General features: G+C 56.2%; 1 protein-coding gene across 2 annotated transcripts; it reads right to left on the reverse strand.

Annotated features, from left to right (window-relative positions):
* Positions 1 to 1,234: 1,234 nt before the first annotated feature.
* Positions 1,235 to 18,647, reverse strand: LAD1 (ladinin 1). 2 transcript variants are annotated; one of them, XM_032318240.1, is made up of 10 exons: positions 18,278 to 18,646; positions 9,037 to 9,174; positions 6,497 to 7,331; positions 5,897 to 6,001; positions 5,059 to 5,102; positions 3,607 to 3,679; positions 3,363 to 3,500; positions 2,941 to 3,027; positions 2,598 to 2,672; positions 1,235 to 2,273 (listed from the first exon to the last, which is right to left on the reverse strand). In XM_032318240.1, the coding sequence occupies exons 1-10, from the start codon at positions 18,313 to 18,315 to the stop codon at positions 2,268 to 2,270; spliced, it is 1,539 nt and encodes a 512-aa protein (XP_032174131.1). In that variant the 5' UTR covers positions 18,316 to 18,646; the 3' UTR covers positions 1,235 to 2,267. The 2 variants fall into 2 exon arrangements, with proteins under 2 accessions (XP_032174131.1, XP_032174132.1); XM_032318241.1 differs by lacking the exon at positions 2,598 to 2,672 and having other exon boundaries at positions 18,278 to 18,647.
* Positions 18,648 to 24,707: the final 6,060 nt, after the last annotated feature.

The following is a 24,707-nucleotide window of genomic DNA, read 5'->3' on the forward strand; positions in this document are numbered from 1 at the left end:
GCTGTGTCTCCAGAGGATGCTCAGTGTCACCCACCCCCCCAAGAGTCCTCCCCTGCTCACTTAGCCACCCTGAAATCAGCATGCTGATTGTCCTCACACCTGTCACCCACTGAAATCATCTTGGGCACATAGTTGTCTCCTTGTTGGGTGTCTATCCCCCTGCCAGGAATGAGGCCAAGTACTCTTTGATGTTGGGCATGGGGGGGGGGCATGAATGCAAAGGACAGGGAGTCGTGGGGTTATGTCTCCCAACACTCCGCCCTGCAGCCTGTCCTTGAAGGTCACCCAGGGACGCTGTGTGGGCATGAAGTGTTTCAACACCCCAAGGAAGCAGCCGCCAGGACCTCTCAGACACGAGGCCCAAGGCAGCCCCCCTCAGTCCCCAACCAGGGCTCCATTCTAGAGGAGAGTTTCTGGGAGCCTCTCCCAAGAAAGGTCTATGTGAGGACGGTTCTACCAGCAGAACAAATTCACCTGCCAGGTAACTTGCCAAAGTTTAGAACATGCACATCCCAAAGTCCCAGGTCCTAGTTTGAACCCTGAGCTCCCAGCAGGTCCTTTGAGTTTCTGGGTAATTCTCATCACGCCCCTCCCCCTGCCCCTGGTTTTGTCCTCAAATTCTGGAGGTAGAGCTCTTGAAGAGCTCCAGCCTTTGGGGGAATTAGTGGGGTACAGGGCGGGGCCTCCAAGTCTCACTCTCCCTAGCTCAGTGCAGGCACAGGACCAGCCACAAGAGACCCACCAGCTGTAGACGAGCCAGCCTGGGGTTCCCGGGAAGTCTGTAGGTATGGGGCCCTGAGGGTCTTCTGTCTCCTGGACCAAAGGACCCAAGACTGGAGCCCTCACTCACACATAGGCTGGGACAAGGCTGGTAATCCCTAGCTGGCTATGTCAGTGCCCACAAGCTTGGGGAACTAAGGCCTGGTGACGCCCTGAAGGGCGGTGTTCTGAGAAACCCTGGGGTTTTCCAGGTATGGCCTGGGGACGGGGGACAAAGAGGAAGAGGGCAAGGTTCTGCACTTCTTCCCTGCTCCCCGGCTGGTTCTGCGTAAAACCCGAGCAATTAGGTAGAATTCTAATCCAGTTCAAATGGGGAAAAAATGTAGATATAGATAGAGAGATGTGTGTGTGTGTAGTATGGAGTACATATGTGTAGATATCTGTATAGTAGAGACTACATAAATATCTGTAATATATATATACATGTGTATATATACATATGTGTACACACACATACATACATACTTTTTTTTAAATTACAGCATTAAGGGGGTTGACAGGGCGCCACACTGACTGAGCTTGGTCTGTCCTAGATTCTCAGAAAGCTCGGCATTTCCCAAGCTCACAGGGGCCACGACATCGGGGGAGGGGAGGAGGGGCTGTCGGGAGACCCTGCTGGGGAAGCGTGGGCAAGCGTGGCACTGTCCGTGGCAGTTCGGCCCCCCCAGCCCCCCACCAAGTCACGATGCTGGATAGGGTGTCAGCCCACCTCAGTGTGAGGACAAGAGGGGGCTGCAGGGAGAATGACAAGTGACCCCCCCCACACACACACACACACTCCAGTCACAACAGTCCCCCTCACATCCTATAGACAAACCCACTGGAAAGTAAATCCTCCAGCCAGGAATCCATTTTTAAGGTCTTATTGGTCACCTGAGAGTAAAGGAGTTTATCAGCTCTTTCCTGAGAACAGCTTTTCCAGAGAGGGGGTGAAGGGGTGCACAAAATGGCACCGAGTTCCTGGCCGGAGGAGCAGACCAAGGAAGTGAGGGGCAGACAAAGCGGGGAGACGGGGCACATGGAAGACACAGGGCAGCTCCCGGACAGTCTCAGCAAGCTGGAGGCAGGCCCCAGGGACTGAAGTGCTCAGCTCCAGGCCTCAGTGAGGGAGAGACATCATAGGCATATGGAGGCACCTGCTAGAAGCAGACCGCAGAGAGTTCCCGGGAGACAGCACCACCCTGCCCCTGCAAGGGAGCAGGGCCTGGAAGCCACCTCCGGACAGGACATGGTGGCCACAGGGTGCTGACACTGGGTCCCAGGACCCACTGTGCCTGCCATGGGATGAGAAGGGGGCGGGGCACACCCACCCCCAGAAGCTAGACTGGAAAGGAGTTGGCTTGAGTCTCCCCAACACTCCTGGCCCCAGGTCCAGAGGCAGAGCAGGAGCAGGGGTGATGAGAGACAGGGGTGCTGCTGGCAGCAGGGCCTGGCCTGAGGGAAGGCCCCCGAGATGCAGACTTGCGGGTGTGTCCTGGCCCGGCTCATCATACCTGTGGGGCAAAGGTCTGTCAGAAAAGGCGAGGAGGCTCCTAGGGCTGGGGGGAAAGGGGGTCTCTGGACAGGAAAGCATCCCCTGGCCCAAGGACCACACCCACACTGGTCAGAAGTCCCAAACCTGCTTATTGAAGGGGGCTGGGGCTTTGCAGAGCTGCGGGAAAGAGAAGCCAGCTCAGGGGTTCAACCAGTAATCTTGAGGTTGGGTCAAACCAGCCTGACAGCAGACCTGGGACATTCTGGGTACCAGAACTATGCAGTTGGAGGGGTGGCAGTGGGGGGCAGGGTCTCCCCAGGGCCAGGCCCTCTCTGCCCCTCACCTCGACATCCAGGGAGGAGTCTCCTTTCTTTCCCCACTGGGTCCTCTTAGTGGCCACTGACTCTTTCCGTGGATCCTGGTTGGGGACATCATAAGGGGAGGGGGGTGGAATAAGGCTGACTACAGAGGGGGTTAGGATCCCCAGGCCCCTCCCTTCCTGTGTGGGAAGACCCCAGACCCACCCCTCCTCTCTCGTGCCTCCTGGTGACAGGCTTAGCCCCCCCACTCCGCATGGTCCCCCTTCCTGGAACGTCTCCATTTCCCTCAGGGCTGCCCCTTCTCTGACCCAGCTAATTTTAACACAAAAGGCCCACAGCCCAAGATCTCAGGGAGGGACAATGTACCTGCGGGTCCTGATCTCCAGACTCCTGGGTCCTACTGATCCACAGGTTGAGCTTGGATGTCACAACCCCTGAGAGCCTCAAGTTTTCCTGAAAAGAGAGGCCTGCGTCTCAGGGCCTGCGGCCGCCAGCAACACCAAGACATTTTCCAACGCCCCGGCACAAGGACACCGTTCTGCCTCACTTTCATATCCACTCAGCAGGGCCACATATATCCAGGAAGGCCCCCACCCGCCGCCACCGCAGGGACCGCTGTGCGCCGCTAAGGAGACGGGCTCCTGAATGACAACTCGAGTCAAGAGCGGGTTCTGCCGAAACACACATGGAAACACGGAGCTTTCTAGTATGGCCAGGGTCTGGTTCTGCATCCAGAGGCCTCAAGCCTAATCAGCCTAAAGACCCCTGGCTGGGCTCGAGCCCCTCACCTTCCGGCTGGAGGCTGGTTCTGCTCGGCTCTGGCCTACCAGCTCCTTCTCAAAGAGGTGGCGCTTGCTGGCTACGCCCATGGGAGCCACAAAGAACTCAGTGCGGGACGAGCCGGGACACCTGACGGATTCCGATCTCTGGAAACAGAGAATACAGACGGCTGACCCTTGAAGGTGAGGCGCCCAGATCCCCACCCAGCAGGCCGGTCAGGTCCCGAGGTCCCTCTGCAAGAGCCCTGCCCACCTGGATCGCTGTGTGGTATCGCTCCAGCTTCTCCCCTAACTTGACTGTGCCAGCGGGGAGCCTCATGCTGGCGCTGCGGGACGGGAGGGCAGGACAGATCAGACCAGTGACACCTCTGCCCTCAGCCTGCCCGGAGCCTGAGCACTGCCCACCCACCCTCTGGGCAAAGGGAAGACGGCCTCCCTCACTGAATGAGACTCTAGTGACTTGGCCGAGGTGGAAATCTACTAGAAAAGTCCAGGGACTTTCCTCACCTCCCTAGAAATAGCCCACTCAGCAGGACGCCCCCAGGACCAGAAGTATCGGCCATTCCTCGCCCGTCCTGTCACGGCCACCTCACACATGTCTCCTGGATCTCCGCCCCCACCTTCCCCCCCACTGCGACCACCTTCCCCCACTCCCTCCACCTGCCACCCCAAACTCTCCCCCTCCTGCCACCAGACCATCCCACCCACCTCAAACACAGCCCACCCTGTCCTTCCAGCTCCAACCTCCTGGGCCACAGGGCAGGGACCAAACTCCCTGGCACAGCATACAAGGCTCTCATGGTCTGGTCCCTGCCTCCCCTTCTGACACCAGTTTTCCCCCACCCCCGCCCCGCTCTAACCCCTTTCTCCACAGGCATCTGTGCCAAGTGACCAGGTACCTCAGGCTTTTCCCCTCTGGGCCTTTACGTGTGCCAGGCCCTCTGTTTCGAGTCCCACTCGGAAGTCGACTGCTCTAGGACGTGTCCTCTGCCTCCCGCAGGCTGGGCTGCTGTAGCCACTCCGGGAACACGTTCCTGTCCCTACACCACCCTGCTGGGGGGCTCCTGCATGTTTACTGGTCCGATGTGAGCTGCCACGTCTCATTTGTCTGTGGACCCCCTTGCTGCCACCGTCACCCCAGGCCTCGCCCGGGACAGCCGGCCTCCGCCAATGTGTACAGGCAGAAGGACACAGCACAAGTGCGTGTAATTCCTAATACATGAGGACAACTGCTTCTCAGACCTTGTTTCCGTTCCTTTTCTTCCAAACACAGTCCTTAAACGATTTGCATCAAAATTATGGGGCACAGGGATGCTCAGGGAACACGTGGATTCCCAGCTACCCCCTCCCCCAACATCAGGCCCGCTAAAGCAGGGGCTTCCCCTTCCTGCACTCTTCATAGTCCCCCTCCTCCGAGGCTCTCCTCCCCCTCGCCACCCCAACTTCCTCTACCTTCGGAGCCCCACCCAAGCCTGCCTCCTCCAAGAAGCTCTCCCTGATCCCTTCCGTCCCCGTTCCATCTCCTTGAGCCTCCGTCACTTGTGTCAGTCTAAGCTCCTTGCAGGATCTGAAGCCCTGGCCAAGGACGGCACCTTCCCCTCAGATACCCCATGGCCCCTGCCTGGGAAGACAGGCAGCAGGTGCTCAGCACACACAGGCTGAATGTGACCAGATCAGACAAAGCCAGAGTCACCAGGCCCCTGACCTGCGGGTTAAGGTTGTTTCGGAGTTGTCTTTCCTGGGGCTCATCTGAAAAAAAAAGGAAAGGCTCTGATGAGTGAGAATCCCAAGGAGGCCACGGCCCTCCAGAAGAGAAGGGCTCAGCTCTCCAAATACTTCCTCCTCCTCCTCCAACCCCCAGCTAAACCTCCATTAAAGGCCTTCCTCTTGTCTGGGAGACACCTGCCCCCACCCACCAGACTGAGTCAGAAGCCCCTCCTGTGCCCCACCCCACCACCACCTCAACCATCTGTTTTCCCACCTGCCTCCCCACTGCCCATGAGCCCTGCCAGGCGGGGTCCAGCCCTGATCAACACCAGGCCTCCAGCTTCCTCCCCAGGGCCTGGCACACATTGGGGCAACCGGTGAACCAAGGAACCGAGAGTAAATATCAGGTGAGATCAGAGTCTCCAGTTTGTACAACTTGTAGTACGAGAGCACAGGCAGAGCAGGGAACTCTCTGGTTCAGGAGAACCAGACTGTTCTCAGCCCCTACCCTATGCCAGCCTCCTGGGTGAGATCAGGAGCTGATGAAGGTGGGCTTGGGGGCCCCTGCCGCTAAACCCACCTAATGCCCTCTTACTGCAGCTCTGGCCTTGCCCACTAGGTGGGGCTGCTCAGTCTCATCCACACCTGCCCCCTGGGTCATGAACCTGCTCTCCTTCAGTTAATCCAAGTCATCGGCTCTTGGCCACCCATGAGAATCCAAAACCCCTCTATCCAAAGGATCCACTCGGTATCTAACCTAAGGCCTGGATAATAAATGCCTATTTCCCTGGCTTGCCCTCCAGTGGACTGGAAACAAAGGCGTCCTGGGCTCTCACCCGAAAGGAGATGGTCCTGGGGCTGGAGCGTTTGAGGGAGCTGCTGTAGGTGGCCTGGGTGGGTGAGAGTGTGTCCAGCTCTTCCTCATTGCTGGGGATTTTCACCTGGATGGAGTGGGGGGAGTGTCACACAGGAGGTCTGGGTAGCCCAAAGCCCAAGCCGCCATGGGAACCCTGTGTGGCATGGCCCGGCCCAGGAGCTGCAGAAGGAAGCTGCCTCCCGCCCCTCCGCCTCTGCTGTGGGGCTGGTGAATACAGTTCTGTGGAACCAGGCCACCAGACAGATTTCCAGCAGAACTTCTGGAAGGACCTGAGGCTTCCCGAAAGGCTGCAGGGGTCCTGAAATCCAGGCCCTTAATGAGGACGGGGTGCAGGGTGGCAGGTGGTCCCTGCCCCACAGCTAATGCCCTTTTCAGCTGCCAGCCACCTGCCCTGTGCTAGTGTCTACTCTGACAGGGACCAGAAGCAGGCAGGGAGAAAGGAAACGGCCCAAGCCGGCCTCATGGTGAGAGTACAGGAAACAGCAAGGGAGCCAGAGACCACCTGGGGCAGGACGAGAGGGGCACGTGCAGGGCTGGGAGGGGCAGGGGCACTGCCAACCTGCAACGTGATGGGCGGGAGGCGGGAAGTCGCAGCCGGAGGGGCCGGCGCCCCCTGCTCCCTCAGCTTGGCGGAGGACGGGGGGGTCTTCTCGGGGAGGGCCTTTCCACTCTGCCCCGTGGTGGAGGTGGGCTGGCTTCCCCCAGAGGCCGGCTGCTCCCCTGCCTGAGGCTGCTGTGGGGCGGCCGCCCTCTCTGGGGCCAGCTTTGTCTCGGTGGCCAGGGTCTTCTCTGACACCAGAGACTTCTCGAAGAGCGATGCTTTCTCAGAAACTGTTCTCCTTTCCGAGTCTGATGTCTTCCTGGGGGCTGGCGGCTTCTCCGACACACTTGTTTTTTCTAGAATTGACTTCTTCTCTAAGACGGCTCTTTTCTCTGACACAGATGTTTTCTCAGGGCCCAAGGCCTTCCCTGAGATGGAGGTTTCCTCCGAGACCAGTCTCTTTCCAACTACTAATGTCTTCCCTGGAGCGGGGGGCTTCTCTGAGACCGCAGGCTTCTCTGAGGCCTCCTTCTTCCCACTTTCGGACTCCTGGGCCGCCGAGCTCTCTTCCCCCCTGGCCCAGGGGCCGCGCCGCTCCCGGCTCAGTCTCCGCGGAGGCGGCGGCTCCACCTCCTTCTTGGGCATGAGAGGCTGCTGCTTGGCCTGCCCTGGGCCAGAGCCGTCCCTTCCCTCCTCTGTCTCCGGCGGACTGGGGGCCCGCGCAGCCTCCACCGCCTGCCGCCTCTGCCTCCGCTCCTGCCGGGTCCTGAGCAGGGCCTGGATGTCCTCATCCTCATCCTTGGAGGCCGAGGTTCGTGGCTTGGGCGCCTCTGCTTCCTCCACGCTCGGCAGTCTAGGCCAGAAGATGGGAGATGCGGTGGGAGGTAAGAATCAGATATCAGAGGTGGGAGAGACCTGGGGGGACCTGACCCAATGGAGAAGCTTCCAGGCCTGCCAGAGAGGGGGCGAGGAAAGAGAGGTAGGCCTCCCCTACCCCCCAGCTATTCCTTAAGTAAGGATGACTTTCACCTGCTTTACATATGGGGTTTCCAGGAAGTCATCTGAACAAAGCACACCATGCTTTCAAAAACAATTGATGGGGGCTCCTGGGTGGCTCAGTGGGTTAAAGCCTCTGCCTTCAGCTCAGGTCATGATCTCAGGGTCCTGGGATCGACATCGGGTTCTCTGCTCAGTGGGGAGCCTGCTTCCTCCTCTCTCTCTCTCTCTCTCTCTCTGCCTGCCTCTCTGCCTACTTGTGATCTCTCTCTGTCAAATAATAAATAAATAAAATCTTTTTTATAAATAAATAAATAAATAAAGCCTCTGCCTTCGGCTCAGGTCATGATCCCAGGGTCCTGGGATCGAGCCCCGCATCCAGCTCTCTGCTTAGCAGGGAGCCTGCTTCCTCCTCTCTCTCTCTCTGCCTGCTTCTCTGCCTACTTGTGATCTCTGTCTGTCAAATAAATAAAAAAAATCTTAAAAAAAAAAAACAGTTGATAAACCTCTGTAAGGTCCAACTATTCTGTATTCAGACTCAATCAACAAACACGGAACAACTTCTTTATAGGTGTGAGGCCCCACGCTGGGTCTGGGAGCTCAAAGGGAATACAAACGGTCTTCGCCCCTTAGGGCTCAGATCAAGACCAGAGACTGGTCAAAGGTCACCCAGATAATGAGCGGTGGAACTGGGGAGTAGAACCCAGAGCTTCCGGCAGGCCATCCTGCACTCCTGGTAGTCACGTGGTGGCCATGGCTCTGGCGCAGCCCGGGGCGTGACCCGGTTGTCCTTTTCCTCGGGGACCCAAGGAAACAAAAGCAACACGAGGAGACCGTCCAAAAGGTATCCAGCCCTTGGCCTTCAGCCAGTGGAGCTCCTTTTCCTCCCTCACCTTCCTGCCCTCCGTGTGGTTTGGGGCAAAGTTAATTCACTGGGCCTCAGCTTCCCAATGTGCAAGCCAGGCTTGGTGGGCGGAATGAGATTCCTTCCCTGTGAGTGCCCACCACCGCCCCGGCACACGGGGAACTTGCTGTCCCCCGCAGTCCTACAATCCAGACTGTGAGAGTCGCCCCCATGTCCCTGCCCTCAGAGCCAATCATGGAGGGTCAGGGGGACAGGGAGGCAGCGTGGGTGGTGGAAAGGGATAAGCCATAGAGCCTGAGAGAGCCAGAGGAAAAGTTGACCCCGCCACTCCCTGGGTAAGCCATCTCAGCAAGTGGCCTGTGTATCTAACATGGCTTTGTGGCGTTTCTGCAGCTGTAAAGTCGGATAATGAGGCCTCTGGCTCAGAGACACTGGAAGAATTGATTCTGTCCAGCAAAGCATCAGGGACGGTATGAACCCACAGACGGGGTTCTGCTTCCAAGGAGGCTGGAGCCTGGTGCACGGAGCACAGTCTGGGGAGGGAGAGGACCTGGGAGCTTATCTTCAGACCCTAGGTCACGTTCACCAGACAGGCCAAACCTGCCATACGTGGTCTGTCGGGGGCAGCTACATCCATTCTGGTCCCCTGGGACAGGGAATTGGAGCCTCCCACCACTGCCCTCCCCGACCCGAGCACCTCCGGGCAGCAGGCGTGTCTCCATTCTGGGCGGGCTTGGGAGCCTCGTCGTCCGTGGTGGAGCTCAGGTTCCGGTGTCGCCGCCGGCGCTCCCGCTCCTGCTCCTCCTCATCCTCGAGGGTCCACTGCCTGGCCAGGCTGTGGGGCAGGGAGTGGGGGACAATCAGTGCAGCCCAGGCCAGACCCCTGGACCCCTGGACCCACAGATCCCCAGTCCCAAGCCAGACCCCTGCAGCGTTGGGGCATGACCGCAAACACCCACTCAGCCTGGGCTGTGTGTGGGGTCTATGGGACACTGGAACCGGCACGTGCTATGAAAGACACGAGCATCCCCAAGACCTGATACAAAGAACAGACTCTAAAATATCTCGTTTATAATCCTGCATATTGATCACACGTTAAAATGATCATGTTTGTAATATACTGGGGAAACGAGATATGTTATTAAAACTGATCACCTGTTTCTTTTTACTTTCTTAGTATGTCGTCTATAGAAAAACTGACAACTTTAGATGCGCCTGGGTGGCTCGGTCGGTTAAGTGTCTGCCTTCGGTTCAGGTCATGATCCCATGGTCCTGGGATGGGTGCCCCACATCAGGCTCCCTGCGTAGTGGGGACCCTGCTTCTCCTTCTGCCTCTGTTGCTCCCCCCATTTGTGCTTTCCTTCTTTCCTTCTTGCAAATAAATAAAATCTTTTTTTTTTTAATGGACTATTTTAGGGGCACCTCGGTGGCTCAGTGGGTTGGGCCTCTGCCTTTGGCTCAGGTCATGAACCTAGGGTCCTGGGATTGAGCCCCACATCGGGCTCCCCGCTTAGTGGGGAGCCTGCTTCCCCCTCTCTCTCTGCCTGCCTCTCTGCCTACTTGTGATCTCTGTCTGTCAAATAAATAAATAAATAAAATTTTTTTTTTTAAAAAGGATTATTTATTATTTTTTTAAGATTTTATTTATTTACTTGAGAGAGAGACAGTGAGAGAGAGCATGAGCGAGGAGAAGGTCAGAGAGAGAAGCAGACTCCCCATGGAGCTGGGAGTCCGATGCGGGACTCGATCCCGGGACTCCAGGATCATGACATGAGCTGAAGGCAGTCGTCCAACCAACTGAGCCACCCACGCGTCCCTAAAAAAGGACTATTTTAAATGTGGTTTGCATCTGTGGTTCACATTACATGTGCATTAAATTTCAGCTAAAGGTACTGAAAGGATTTGGATTGGACCAGGGCTTCTCATCCTGCGCATCACTAACATCTCAGCCAGGTAACTCCGTGTGCGGGGGCTGTGCTGGATTATAGGGGTTGAACAGCACCCCGACCCCTACCCACTCGATGTCTCAGCACGAGCCCCCCAAGCTGTGACAACCAAAAATGTCTCCTCATTTTGCCATGTCCCTCGGAGGGGGGAGATGGGGCGGCAGGCACCAAAACCACTTCCAAGGACAACCACTGGGTTAGACCCGACTCTAGAATCCAGAGTGGGAATGCGGGGCCTCCCTCTCTGGGGGTGGCTACGAACATGAGAGGATGGGCATGGTTCTGTCTGAAGGAGATGGATACGCTTGACAAGTTCCTTTCTCTTTTTGGATTCTTAGATAACATCCATCAATGGACAAGCACAGAAAAACCCGAGTTTCCCAGCAACCCATGGTTTCTCAGCTGTTCAGAGTTGGGAAGCCCCACAAACAAGACCAGTTACACCTAGAAAAGATTCCAGTATCGGCCTCCCTTCTCAGGAGCTCTTTGAGTCTCTCTCACGTCCTAGAACCAGCTTTCACTTGTCAGGGAGCAGGGGGACTCTGTACACTCTACTTTGGGTTCCTGTCCCCCCTCCCCACTATCACTCTGCATTCACAGGACCAGTCAGGCACTCTCACAACCAGTCACCCCCTTGCCCATCTCCTTCCTCACGTGCTACCTATCCACTCAGCCACCTGTCTATCCAAACACCTGTCAACTCAGTCGCCCCTCATTTCCCTGTCTAATCATCTTTTATCTTTAATTTTTTTTTAAGATTTATTTATTTGAGAGAGACTGCAAACAAGTAAGGAGGGGGAAAGACAAAAGGGGTGGGAGAGGGCCAAGCGGACTCTATACTGAGCAGGGAGCCCAACTCGGGGCTCAAGCCCAGGACCCTGAGATCATGACCTGAGCTGAAACCAGAGTCAAGACGTTCAACCAACTGAGCCACGCAGGCGCTCCCCACCAATCACCTTAAGCCCTGCCCTGCCATCCTCCCACCCCCCTCACTGCCAGCCCACCCCACCTTCCATCCACCCAACCTTCCATCCCAACCAAAGACCAAATACATCATTGCTGAGCAACGGCAATGGACCAGCAAGTCAGGAATGGGGGCGGCTGGTGGGGGGGGGGGGGGGGCGGTTCACAGAACAAGGCAGAGTCCCTGCCCTAAAGATACCTCTATCTACCGAGAAACAAAAGCATGTCCCCCAATAAGTCCCTCAACCAAAGCACAGACATTGCTCTGCAGGAGAGGGAATGATTACTGTAAACCAAAATTATCCAGAAAGTCTCACAGACGAGACTGACCCTGGGCTGGATCCTGGTGCGTGAACAGGATTTTAATGGAGGTGACAGGGGGCTGGGGAGGAACTGGCAGGCCCGGCAGGAGGGAGGGCCCGGCCAAGCCTGAGGACAGAGGTGAGAGGTTTGTTGGGCAGGAGGACGTGCTTCACGCAGCACCCCAGGACAAGGTCCCTGGGCTGGGAATAGCACAACGGGAGAGTCAGCAGAGCAAGCCCTCTCCGGAGCTTTCCTGGGACTCTCCCTACCTGGAGCCCTACAGAAAGGCAGTGTCTGGAAAAGGCCTCGTCCCTCCCAGAGTTGCTGTTTAAGGCCTTCCCTCTGCCACCGTCAGGTGTCAAACCTGCTCTCCCAGCCTGTCCTGTGGCCCAGCCCCAGTCCTCCTGAGCCTCTCCCCCTCCTGCGGGGTATCGCCCGCAACCAAGCCTCAAGTTAAGGAACAGACATGTTTCTGAAAAAAAATCATCATGCAAACCCATGGATTCCACAAACAGAAGTGCCTATGCAATGCATCTCTGGAGCCTCCCAGGAAAGGTTCTCCAGGCAGCCTCTCATAAGGCAGCCTACTCCACCGCCCTTGTGGACATCCCTGGCTTTCCTCTTCGAAGTTTTCCTTCTGTAAATGTAGAGGATACACCACACAATGGCTCCAATCTGTTTTTCTAAGCCCAACATCACGTTGATCCAGCCTTCAACAAACAAATATTTTTTTGAGCACCGACTACATGCCAGACATAGTCCCAGGGATGGGGGTGCAGCAGAGGAGGCAGGCAGGCTCTTCCCCCCAACCTCCATCCCCAGGAGCGCCGAGTGCAGGGGTCAGGGGGTGTGGTCAGTGAGCCAGGAAATGAGCGCCTGAACCAAACAATGTCAGGAAGTGACACGAGGACAAGAGAACCAGGTAAGGGGTAACGTGAGAGAAGGTGAGGGGGGGGGGGCGGGGGCTCTCTGAGAGCTCTGAAAAGCTGGATCTGGTGGCAGGGTGTCCCGGGAGGAGGGCACAGCACGGGTAAAGCACCGGGTGTGACAGCTGGGTGTTCAGGGCAAGGAGGAGCCAGAGCCCCAGTGAGGCCCACAGAGAGCTTAGACAGCAAGGAGAGGCCAGAGGAAAGGGCCTCATGGACCAGGGAAAGGATCTGGGCTTTATTCAAGTGAGCCAGAGAGCCACTGGATAGCTTTACATGGAGGAGTGACATGATAGAATTTGTTACTATTATTATTTAATCTCTCCGGCCACTGATGGAAGAATTGAGGGTGGCAGGGGGAGAGGGATACAGGGGTCCCTGTTAGGAGGCTCCTGCCACGGCCCAGGTGAGAGCTTTGCTGGCCTGAACTGTGGGGGTGACACAGAGAAGGAAAGAGGGATGGACTGGGGACACATCTTGAAGATACGGCCAAGAGGACTTGCAGATGGGCTGGATGCGGATGAAGGCAGAGACTAAGAGAAGAAAGAAGGAAAACTCCTAGATTTTTGGCCTGAGCAATTCCTGGTGCTGTTAGTGAAATGGGAAAGATGGTGGGGAGGGAGGCAGTTTGAGGAGATGTCAGCTGTCAAGGGGGGGGGGGTGTCCCTTTCTGGCTGTTCAGGGTGAGAGAGGGCATAGGTGCAAAGGGTGCAAAGGAGACCAAGACCCTGAGCCAGGGAGACCGGAGGAAAGCCAGGGCAGAGTGTGAACCTGGAGGGAGGAATGAGGTCCTGTCCAAGGCCACTTGGGCGAGGGGGGTGGGGGAGAAACCAACACAGAGTAGTGAGCACAGAGGTGCTGGTCCCCAGGAGCTCGAGGGCTGGGGCCAGAGCCAGGCTGGACTAGCAAAGGAAGAACAGTGGAAGGAGGAACCGGTGAGGACCAACAGGTCTTTGGAGGAAGAAAAGCAGATGAAACGGGACATAGCCACAGTGCAATGTGGACTCAAGGAATGGTTTTTTAATTGAGGTATAATTTATATACAATAGACACATATCAAGTTTTGTTTTCTTTTTTAAAGTTGGGCAAATGGGGGCGCCTGGGTGGCTCAGTGGGTTAAGCCTCTGCCTTCGGCTCAGGTCATGATCCCAGGGTCCTGGGATGGAGCCCCACATCGGGCTCTCTGCTCCACAGGGACCCTGCTTCCCCCTCTCTCTCTGTCTACCTTTCTGCCTGCTTGTGATCTCTGTCTGTCAAATAAATAAATAAATAAACAAAATCTTTTTTTAAATAAATAAATAAAATCTTTAAATTAATTAATTACTTCTGTGGTCAAGGCTAATGAGGCTCTGACCAGAGCCCTTCTCCATCACACCTGGAATTAACCACCACCTTCTACTGGCTCCCATCTGAGGCCGTGTTTTCAGCTCTCCTTCTCTGGACTTACTCTCGCCCCCGATGTCCAGTTTCGGGCCAGCTCTTGCCCTCCGGAGTTGAGAGATCCATCCACTGGAGAAAGGGTCCCCACAAAGCCAGAAGCTCCTCTCTCCTGGCCACACCCAGCTGGGCTGGGCTGGAGCCTCCAGGATTCCTCGGTCCTGAGCAACCCCGTTCCCACACACACTCCTCTCAGCCCTGGGGGGAAGCAGCTTATTTGTTTATCTCCAGGGCGGCCATATATGGAGAGTGATCTGCCAGAGCCTGGTCTCCTCGGAAATGACTCACCCCCCATCCCACTTGCTCCCCAGGCCAGCCTTAGCCCTAAGACTGGAGGTGAGACCAAGGTGTCCCTGCTGGCCCACCAGCTTTATGCCAGGACCCCACAGTTCACTCCCCAGCTCTTCCAGAATCATGGGGCTGCCTTCAACCCCTAGCAGAACATGAATCACTCACCTCCACCACCTTGACCACCACCACACCCGGTGGGGAGGTTGGGGGAAGATTACTGCTGATAACTCTTGCTTATAAGATGAGGAAATGAACTGAACTGGGAGCAGGGGGCAAGGGTCAGTCTCCAGGAGGGACCTCAGCAGGTGCAGCTGTTGAAACCCCAATAATAAATATATGATAGAGGCACCTGGGTGGCTCAGTGGGTTAAAGCCTCTGCCTTCAGCTTAGGTCATGATCCCACTCTGGGATCGAGCCCCACATCGGGCTTTCTGCTCAGCAGGGAGCCTGCTTCCTTCTCTCTCTCTGCCTGCCTCTCTGCCTACTTGTGATCTCTGTCTATCAGATAAATAAATAAAATCTTAAAAATAAATAAATATATGATAAGTAAGGGCATTAGAACGGTGCTTAACATTCAGTAGCACACAAGTATTTGTTGCATGTGGTAAATAATAATACGTCAATAAAGAAAGCAATCAAGAAGTGACAGTATTAACACCTAAGTGCTTACTATAATGCTAGGCCCCATTCTAAGTACTTTATAAATAACATGGACATTAAACCTCATAACGACCCCGTGAGGTAAGGTGGTGTCACCCCCATTGCACTAATGAGAAAATGGAAGGTCACTGGGGTGAACAACTTTCCCAAGATAGCACAACTAATCAAAAGCAAAAAGTGAGATTCCATCCCAGGTCAGCTTCTCAAAAGCCCATACCCTTAACCACAATATGAGATGCCAGAAAAGAGGTCCAAGGAGGGCTGCCCCTAAGCCAGAGTGAGGCCCCACCTTCGCCACAGCGGGTCAGTGTACGTTCAGAGGAAGGCACAGAGGAGCCTGGGAGGGCCTCTGACCACGTGGGATTCCCCAGCCCAGGGCAAGCCAGAGCTCACGGTGCAGCCTGGGAGAGCAGAGGTTTGGGGAAGCCTGTGGCCCACACACTGACCAGAACCAGGCCCAGAATGGAACCTGGGTCCCACCACCTGGGGTGGGACCAGCTGAGGCCATAGCCCTAGGCAGCCACCCCACCACTCCCTCCTTCCTGACAACCCCTTCCTCCACCTCCTGGCCTTCATCCGGGGACAACATCCCTCTCTTCGCCTCCATGTTGGGCCCCTATCCTCCCCAGTACGGCACTCACGCCGCTGCTATCAGCGGCTGAACAGAGAGACGTTAGATCTAAGGAAGAACCTCCCTGCGGGAGACCTCAAACCAAGCTCTGAAAAACAGATCAAGGCTCAGCTGCTCTGGTTAAAGTAGGGAAAGGGTGGGAAGGTGGCCCCAGAAACATCAGTGGAACCCTGGGCCTCAAGGAGCAGGACTGGCAACTCTTTGAAGTAAAGAGCAGACGGGAGCTTGACAGGCTATATGACCTTGGGCCAGTCTTCAACCCCTCTGGAAAACAGGTCTCGGGCTGCCCTTCTACACAAGGAAGGGTCACCATGCAGAGTCACTAAAGTCCCCTTCAGCCCCAATGGGCTAGGGAGAGGTGTCGGGGAGGACGGAGAGCCAAGCTGGGAGGTGGGAGGGCTGCTCTAGGCCCAGGCCGGGAAATGATTAACCACCGGCGGCTCAGTCCCAGGCACTCTCAGACCCACCCCTCACCCCCTGCAGACAGGCCCAGCCCAGCCTCACCTGTCACCCAGCCAGCCCAGCGAGGAAAGGACAAGGCCACTGAACAAGGCACCCTGCCAGCCAGCTCACCACCGCCCCCGTCCCGGGGCTGGAGCCTCCGTATGTCTACTATACTACGCCAAGGATGGATGGCAGCCTGGCCCTCCGCTCCCACCTGGACCCTGCCTGGAGCCACAGCGGTCACACCCTCATCACAGTCCTCCCCAGCCTGGGAGACTTGGTTGACAGTGACTCACAGTCCTTTCCCTCCTGCCCGCTGAGGCTTGTTGTTCAACCGGGGAGCAGAGCGGGAGCGGTCCCCTGCTCCAGGTGCCTCCTCAGAAGGACTGTTGGCAGCAGCTGTGTCTGCCCACGGGGCTCTGCAAGGGCTGGGGCCAGCAGGGAGGGCAGGCCAGGGGCTCCAGTGGCAGGACTGGTTCCCCAGGGTGTGCCTGGCACTTACCCTGGACATCCCGTGGGAACGCAGCCCCACCCCAGCAGCCCCATGTCCATCTGAGCAGTGGACAACCTAAGACCAGACCCTGCTCCCATTTTTAAAGCTCCCGTGCTCTAGCCGCCCACCCACCACACACACACACCCTATACGTATCCAGGCACGCTCTCAGACACAAAACCACACACATCCCACCAGCCAGTGAGCTCCTGCCGAAGGAGTGTGTGGTTTGCATTTTTCACCCAATACACTATACCGAGGTCTTCAATAAACATTCACACCAAACGTACTGAGACTTCTACGGCCCAAATTCAGCAACATAAGCATCTACCCACACAGACGTCTCCACACCACATGAGCCATAAACATGCTCGCCCACACGTACACCTGCACGCACCCATGCAAGCACACGTCCACAGGCACAGATATGCCCACAGCTAAGAGCAAAGACACTCCCACATCAACCCCCATGCACAGTGGCCCACGTGCAGAGTCCAAGGTCTGGACCCCCAAACCCCACCCTCAGCACAGACCTTCCCTGGGGTGTGTCCAACCTCTGGGGCAGCCTAGGTTCCTTCTCCCAGGGCACTGAGTTCCTTCCATTCTCAGGGCTTACCTTATCCCCTCTCTAGAGCCCTTGCCCCCCCCACATGGGGGGTTACTAGGCAACGGTGCCTCAGAGCAATGGGAGGTCCTGAGGGTCTAAGGAGGTGGACCCCCCCCAGCCCTGTAAAGGATGGGCCTGAGACTCTAGAGAAGCTCTAGAGCCCTTCTGGAGGGAGGGGAAGGAGATCCTAGAACACTGGCGAATGCCTAAAAGCCACATTCATGGGGAAGGCCTGGGTAGGGTGCTGGTCTGCCCCTGCAGAGAGAATCCAGCTCGGAGCTACTACGCAGGCCTCAGTTTCTTCAAAAGGCAAGATGGGTGCGGATGGCAGGGACCGTGGGGGATGAGACCAAGACGCTGGTGTGAACACTTCCAAGGGGAGGTGCAGGGTATCTCCAAGAGGAGTCACCAGGGGTCACCGGCCACAGTGAGGGGTGCTGCCTCCAGGACAACCCCCCAACATCCCAGTCTTATCCAACCCTGACAGGATGTCCAGCGGACAGGGATAAGATACCCAGTGTCCTGACCCTCTGACAGACCAGCCAACAAAAAACAAAAAACAAAAAAGGACTGAAGCACAAAAGGGGACAGCAACTATCTTGAGGTCACCGAGTACAGACACCACCCCAAAACGCCACACTCAGAATCTGAGCCTCATGAGTGAGAAAAGGATCTGTTGCCCAGTGGTCTCTATTCACTGATCCCATTCTTCTGATCCTCCAAAGAGAGTGCTGTCCCCACCCCTCGGCCCCAAGAGGGTCTGAGGGACACCTCCCCAGAGGCCGGCTCTCCTAGTCCCTACCAGAGAAAGTGGCAGCGGGGGGAGGCTTGGCGGTAACTCTTGAACACCTCCCCAGTCCCCTCAAATGTCCCCGCCACCCTACATGGGGTCATGGGTGGGGGGGCTCTCCAGGCCCGGGACCAGCCTCCCCCAAGCACCCTGTGTGTGGCCTCAGTTCCGGAGGGGAGGAAAGGAAACCGTGGGGGAGCGAGAACGCCCACCCACCCCACCCACCCACCCCCCCCCGCCTCGGGCCCTGTCACCTAAGAGTTCCCCAGTTCGGCCCCAATGGCTGCCCCTCTCCCCGCACGCACCCCCGCTTCGGCGTCCCGACTTGAGGAGCTGCAGGAGCAGCAGGACCCAGGCTCGGAGCCCGGCTCCGGGAGCGGAAGGGGGCCGACGCCGCGGCAGCAGAGAGGAGCCGGGCGCGGCTGCCGGGCGGGCCACGGTGCTCACCTGGACAGCGCGGACCAGTCCTTCCTGCCGCCAGCCATGCCGCCGCCGAGCCCGCGGCCGCCGTGTGCGCGTGCAGGGCCGGGCGGCCGCCGCCTCACCTGCGCGCCCCTCCCCCGCCGCCCGGCCCAGGTAAGGTCACATGGCCGCTTATCTCAGCCCGCCCGGCCCGCCGCGCTCGCACCCGCCGCCCCGAGCGGCCTCCGGGCTGTGGGCGGCCCGCGCCCAGCCGCATTGATCTCCGCCCCGGGCGGCCCCACTGAGAGCCCGCGAGCGCCGGCTAGCTGTCGGGCAGGCCCCCGGACGGACCGACGGACTCCCGGGCCCGCGCGGGGTCGATCGGCCGCCGCCGGCGAGGGCGGGGGACTTCCTGCTCAGAACCAGTTGGACCAGCTCCCCGCTGGGCCGCCTCCTCTCGCCGGAGGCCGGCCGGAGTGCCGGGAGGGGGGCGGCGGGCGGGGACCCGACGATCGGGGTCGGGCCGAGCTCGCTGCGGGTAAAGCGACTTAGCCCGGAGTAACCCAAGAGCGGAAGCCGAGCGGGAGAGTGGGAGCAGGTACCGTCATCTGGGGTCCGGGGCGTCGAGCGCCTCCCGGCCTGCAGCCCCCAGCCCGGCCCGCCGGCCCGAAGAGGCTCCAGGAGAGGAGCCGGGTAGTGCTTTCTCTGTGCCGCAGACAAAACTACAAAACGCGCCCCCGTGCAAAGCCAGCCTCTCCCTAGATGAGAGCCTTAGACGAAGGTCAGCAAACACTCGAGTGCCCGTAGTTCTGAAAACACAGCGATGTGGAAGGCACTGTCCTGGCTTTGAGGACGCTGATTTTTGGGCAGGCGTGGCAGGCTGTGTAACAGGGCAGGGGAAGCTCAGCTTTTCCCCTGGAAGGAATGAGCACGCATAACCGGGACTGAATTCTGAAGGCCTCTCAGGCAACACCAGCACCACCTGGCTCCCTTCAGGTGTGCAGCTGGGCTGGTGGGGACCAGGGGCTTTCTACCTAGGAACCAGTCTCAGATGGGCTGAGAGACGGCCAGTGCATTGAGTGCAGAGAATCTTATCTCCCCGGATGGACCAGAACTGCAAGGTCAGCAGCAGCAGTTCCTGCTCTGAGAGGGATGAGATGCAGCCCCAGGCACCCGGAGGAGGAGAAGGAGGGGAGACAGAACTGCTCGCACTCTGGCCTTGCTCCCCAGCCTGGCCTCCCTTTGGCACTGATGCAGGACTGATGGTCTCCAGGGTGCCCTCCAGCTCCCAGAGCTCACAGGAATGAGCAAGCCCCCTGCTGAGCAGAAGCCTGGAAACACAGACACCCAGCAAGGGATCTCCTTCCCCAAAAGGCCCCCTCCTCCAGGGAGCCTTTCTTCTTGGCCTAGGCCATGAGAAGTGAGATTTAAGGAATGAGGGCTGGACTGGGAGCCTGAAGATGTGGCTTTGAGTTCGGATTCTGCCATTTAGGTGCCATATGACTTGGGACAAATCACTTTTGTTTCCTCATCTATGTAGTGGAAATAATGATACTTTGCTTCCTTCCAGACTGTGGGAATCAAATGAGTCAATCATTGAGTGTTGGCGGCACTGGGGTGAGCAGTGTCAAGGTTGACAAGGGCCCCAGAAAGTTTTTTGTTTCATTTTGGTTTTTTAAGATTTTATTTATTCATTCATGACAGAGAGAGAGAGAGAGAGAAAGCACAACACAAGGGAGTAGTAGGTAGAGGGAGAGGGAGCCTGTCTCCCTGGGGACCTAGGGAATGCTCTTTCCAAGGTTTGTCGGTAGAGGCACCTCAACTTAGGAAGAAAAATACTCCTACTAGTCACGTGATGCCTGGTCCTTCTAGGGACACTTCCTGAAGCCAGGGGACAGTACAAGCAGCTCTAAGTCCAAAATCTGGCAGCCTCTCTATGGATATAAAAACCCAAAGACATGGAAGGTTGGTATGAGGATGATTCTAGAAGTAAGGAAAAGTAAATTAAGTTCATATTAAAGCCCCCAAAGTTCTTTGAGGGCAGGCATTACAGATTTACTAGGCTTTTTCCATGTGCCAGGTGCTGTGCTTGGTGCTGTCAATGCAGCAGTTTCCTGGGGCTTTGTAGCAAAGTGCCACAACTGAGTGGCTTAAAACAACAAAAATGTATTTTTTTTTCCCAGTTCTGGAGGCTAGAAGTTCAAGTTCAAGCTATGGGCAGAGACACACTGCCTCCACGGCCTCTAGGGGAGAAGCGAATCATTCCTTGCCTCTTCCTAGCTTCTGGTGGTTACTGGCAATTCCGAGTTCCCTGGCTTACAGTTGTGTTATTCCAGTCTCCACCTCTGCCATCACAAGGACTTCTCCCTGTGTCTCCATGTCTGCGTCCAAATTCCCCTCTTCTGAGAAAAACATCAGTCATTACATGTGACCCACCGAATGCAGTCAGATAGACATAATTCATTTTAACCTGATTACATCTCCAAAGACCCTAGTTGCTGGTGAGGTCAGACTCTTGGGTACTAGGGGTTGGGAATTAAACGTATCTTTTTGGGAACCAGAATTCTACCCACGACAATCAGCCAAGTGGCTTTGACTTCAGGGACACAAAAATGGTAAGGCCTTGGCTCCTGACCTCCAGACCTTCCCACTCTAGCAATGGAGACATACACCCAAGCCTCATTCCAGACAGACTGATAAAAATTGAAATTATGTCACCAGGAGGGATTAACTCTAATGGAGGGATTGGGAAGTCTTAAAGAGGAAGGAACATGGGGGTTGGGCTTTGGAGGGTAAGTGGAATTCAGCCATCAGAAACGGCAGCCAAGCACCCGGCTTCTGGACACAGCATCAACCAAGACAGAGGGGCAACAGTGGGAGGTGTTTGTGGAGGGAGAGAAGACTCCTGTGCCTGAGGCGTGGAGCGCCTTCCGAGGCTGAAGGGAAAGACAGGGGACAGATAGAAAGGACCCTGTGTTTGGCTCAGGTATTACCTTTTCACCATAGCATATGTGGATCTTGAACAAAAAGGGAGGGTTAATGGCCTTTGAATGGGAAACGTCATAGACCGGACAGACAGCTCTGGAGGCAGTATGACTAGAGGTCAGATTGGAAGTGGGAGGCCATGCTGTGTGTGCGGGCGGAGGAGGGGGCCAGTAATTTTGTATAGTCCACAGAAGAAACGAAGGGGGCTTGAGCAAGGGCAGCCAGGAAAGGGGAGAAGAGAGGTGTTGGCAAGAGCTTTGGAAAGTTGAATCATCAGGACTGATTCAACGGATTGTGGGCAGCGAAGGAAGACCGAGCCCTGGGACTCCCATCTCCCTAGGCTGAGGAGCTGGGTGAAGGCAGGTGCCCTTCCTTGATGAGACAGGGCAGCAGGAGGAGGAGGCGATTTGGGGAGGAAGGTGACTTTAAAAGCACTAGGGATTCTTCAGCCTCAGCATGACTGATGTTTTAGACCTGATCATTCCTTGTTGTGAGGACTGACTGTGCATGGTGAGATGGTCAGCTGTGTCCCTGACCTCTACTTGTTAGAATTTAAAGTCCATGAAAAAAGCCAGGAGGAGCTGTCCAACAGATGGCGGGATGTGGGAGTATGAGAGCTTTGCTTGTTTTCCAGAGCACCCAACGGAGAACTGCAGAGGGGGCGGGAGGAGAGAGGGATTCCCGAGGACAGGCCTGGGAGGGACGTGTTAATGTGCCAGATATCTGTGCCCCTGGGCTGACTCCCTGTGTGTCTCCTGATTGTCTTGAGAGCAAATGCCTTACTCCCCTCAGTATCCCCTCAACTCTACACTTAGTAGAGTCGGTGCTCAATCAAGGTCTGGAGAATCACACTAACTTGCTTTGGGAAGAACAGGAAAACCCAGATCGGCCAAAGACCCTGCTGAGTATAACATTGGGAGCAGGGTCGGGGAGGAGCTGAGATGGGGAAGGGGGTTCTAAGCATCCCTTGGCCTCCTAGATATGGCAAAAACAGGATATGGATCAACAGCAACTACCGCCGTTGTTGGAAGGGGTGCACAAGGAACAATCTGGCATAGGGGAAGATATGGTTCCTGAGGTCCTAGCAATTGCACTCCTAGGGAAAGAAGCTCTTGACCAGAGCAGAAAAGAGGCTCATGAATATTCCAAGCAGCACTCTTTACGGTGGCAAAATTCTGGAAACCACCTCCATGACTGTTCATCGGAAAATGGGTGAATAAGCGATGGTATTTTTGTCACGTCACAGCAACAGGGGTGACTTTCACCACCTTCACCTGGAAGGGGAAAAAGCAGGAAGCACGCTTTTATGTCAGGCTTACCCCCAAAATGCAAAAGTAGACAATGTTTTGTTTAGGAGTTCATAAGTACAGAGCAGCGCTAGAAAGAGAACCGAGAGCATGGTAAACGCAGACCTGAGGATTCCGGACCTCTGCGGAGAGGAAGGGCCTGCGAAAGCATTTACAACAACCTCGTTCTTAACAGGAGTGCTTGGGATAAGGATGTTCATTTTATTGCTCTTCAACTGTACATGCATTAAAAGCCACAAGCGTGGGCTGGTTGCTTCCTCCAAGGACAATCCGTGGAGATAGGGCTGGTCACATGGGGAATTCCCTGGTCAAGGGCAAGGGCTGTCAAGACTTCCCGGCCAGCAATGGGGGAAGGGGGCGTGTCTCTCCTCCCAGAACTGACCTCAGCTCTGGAATCCACCCCCCCACCCCTAGCCACATAGCTCATAGGTCAGCTTCTCCTTCTCCAAAGAGGCCAGAGTGGGGACCCTGGCCCCAGAGTAGCAGGTTTGTAAATCACACCCTGACATTTCCGTTTTATTCCCATTCCTGTATTCACACCGAGCAACTGAGCCATCCCGGATGGCTCTTGGCAAAGGCAGAAAACAAATAAATGAGGTAATCCTACTCATACCCTAAAATACCCAGGGCAGTGGTTCCCAGGCTTTGGGTTTTCACCAACTAATATTTTTAAAATATGGTGTTGATACCATTTAATTTTGCAAAGTAAGAACTTTAAAAAACAATGACTCCCTCCCCTGGAGCCAGATGTGTGCTGAGCCCAGCCATCCATGGGCCACATGCTCAGGTCACCAGAACTCTGCCTCTGGCTGAGATATTAAAGCTCAGCCCACATCCAGTTTTTTTCAGGAGACTGGGGGTCCAGGGACCTATGTTTTCCTCCCAGTTATGTCTGTGACCTTGAACAAGTCACTTGCCCTCCCTGGGCCTGCAGACATTGACCATAGTTTTCCTGTGCCAGGACCCTGGGGTTATAGAGACTCAGGCTGCTCGGCCTCAGGGAACCCACAGACCACCTTAGGAGTTTGTCTTGGGAATCCAAGGAGCCCCCTGTTCCTCAGCTCCAGCGAAGGAGCCTCAGCTGACAAGCTTTGGGGATTTCTGAGGAGAGCGCCCCATGCAGTCAGGAGAAGAGACTGCGTGGGTCCCAGCAACCTGTCCCAGTTTTCAGTAGCTTGATCACCCAGCTGGAACGAAACTGCCCCCCCACCCTGGCTGCCCTGCCCAGATCCCTGCGGGGAGTCTGACTCACTTCGTGGGGGGCCTCTGGGGCTAATGTTTAACTCTGCTCCCTCCCTTTGCAGGCCCTTTAGCCCTGGCAGCCCTGGACAATGGGCCTTTCCTGATCTCCCTGCTGGGGGTGGGCTCCAGATAGACAGGGGCCCAGACTCCTACCTCCCCCCTCATGGAAACAAGGACCTCGTGGGAAGGGAGAGGCAGCAGCGGGCATCTTGAGGGCTCTGGGACAGGCAGGGGGTAGCAGGTGGCATTCAGCCCTGGGCTTTCCTACCAAGGAGGGAGGAAGTCCATCTCCTGCCCACCACAGGCATCCCAGGAAATCCGCCATCCCTCCACCACCCCTACTTCTGGCCCTGGTGTTGGAGGAAGACCTCACCTTTGCTCAGCTGGATTCCATTTGCATCTCCTTTGAATGTTTTCCCTTTGGATGGGGATATTGGAATTCTTCAGCTGTATGAGCAGGGCTCCTGACCCCCAGCTGTGTCCCTTGGGGAAAGGGGCTGGTTGGGCTCTCTGTGACAGGTCTGGCTCCAGGAAAGGACAACCCCAGAGGCAGGCTGACCTAGGCTCCAACTGTTGGAGAGCAGCTATCAAACCCTACCACTCGGGGTGAACTAATTCATGTCTCCCAGCACCTTTCGGCAATCCAAGATAAGAGTGTCTCCTTCTTGGAGTACGTGGGGGGCTCCGTCGGTTGAGTGGCTGACTCTTGTTTTTTAGCTCAGGTCATGCATGATCTCAGGGTCCTGGTATCAAGCCCCCCACCCCCCACCCCCCAGCTGGGCTCTGCCCAGATCTGGGAAGTCGGCCTGGGGATTCTCTCTCTTTCTCCCTCTCCCTCTGCCCCTACCCTACACGTGCTCTCTCTCGCTTTCTCTCAAATAAATCTTTTTTTTTTTTTAAGAGTATCTAGGGATGCCTGGGTGGCTCATTGGTTAAAGGCT

The sequence above is a fragment of the Mustela erminea genome, chromosome 17, assembly GCF_009829155.1.
Source record: "Mustela erminea isolate mMusErm1 chromosome 17, mMusErm1.Pri, whole genome shotgun sequence".
In the NCBI taxonomy this organism is placed as follows: domain Eukaryota; kingdom Metazoa; phylum Chordata; class Mammalia; order Carnivora; family Mustelidae; genus Mustela; species Mustela erminea.

Bases quoted from the DNA above. Each gene is read 5' to 3' on its own strand.
- LAD1 (XM_032318240.1), bottom strand. From the start codon at position 18,315: ATGGCTGGCGGCAGGAAGGACTGGTCCGCGCTGTCCAG. The intron at 6,002-6,496 runs GTTGGCAGTGCC...CACTCCATCCAG, and splicing joins TCCCGCCCATCACGTTGCAG to GTGAAAATCCCCAGCAATGA. The intron at 3,680-5,058 runs GTCAGGGGCCTG...CCCGTCCCGCAG, and splicing joins GAAACAACCTTAACCCGCAG to CGCCAGCATGAGGCTCCCCG.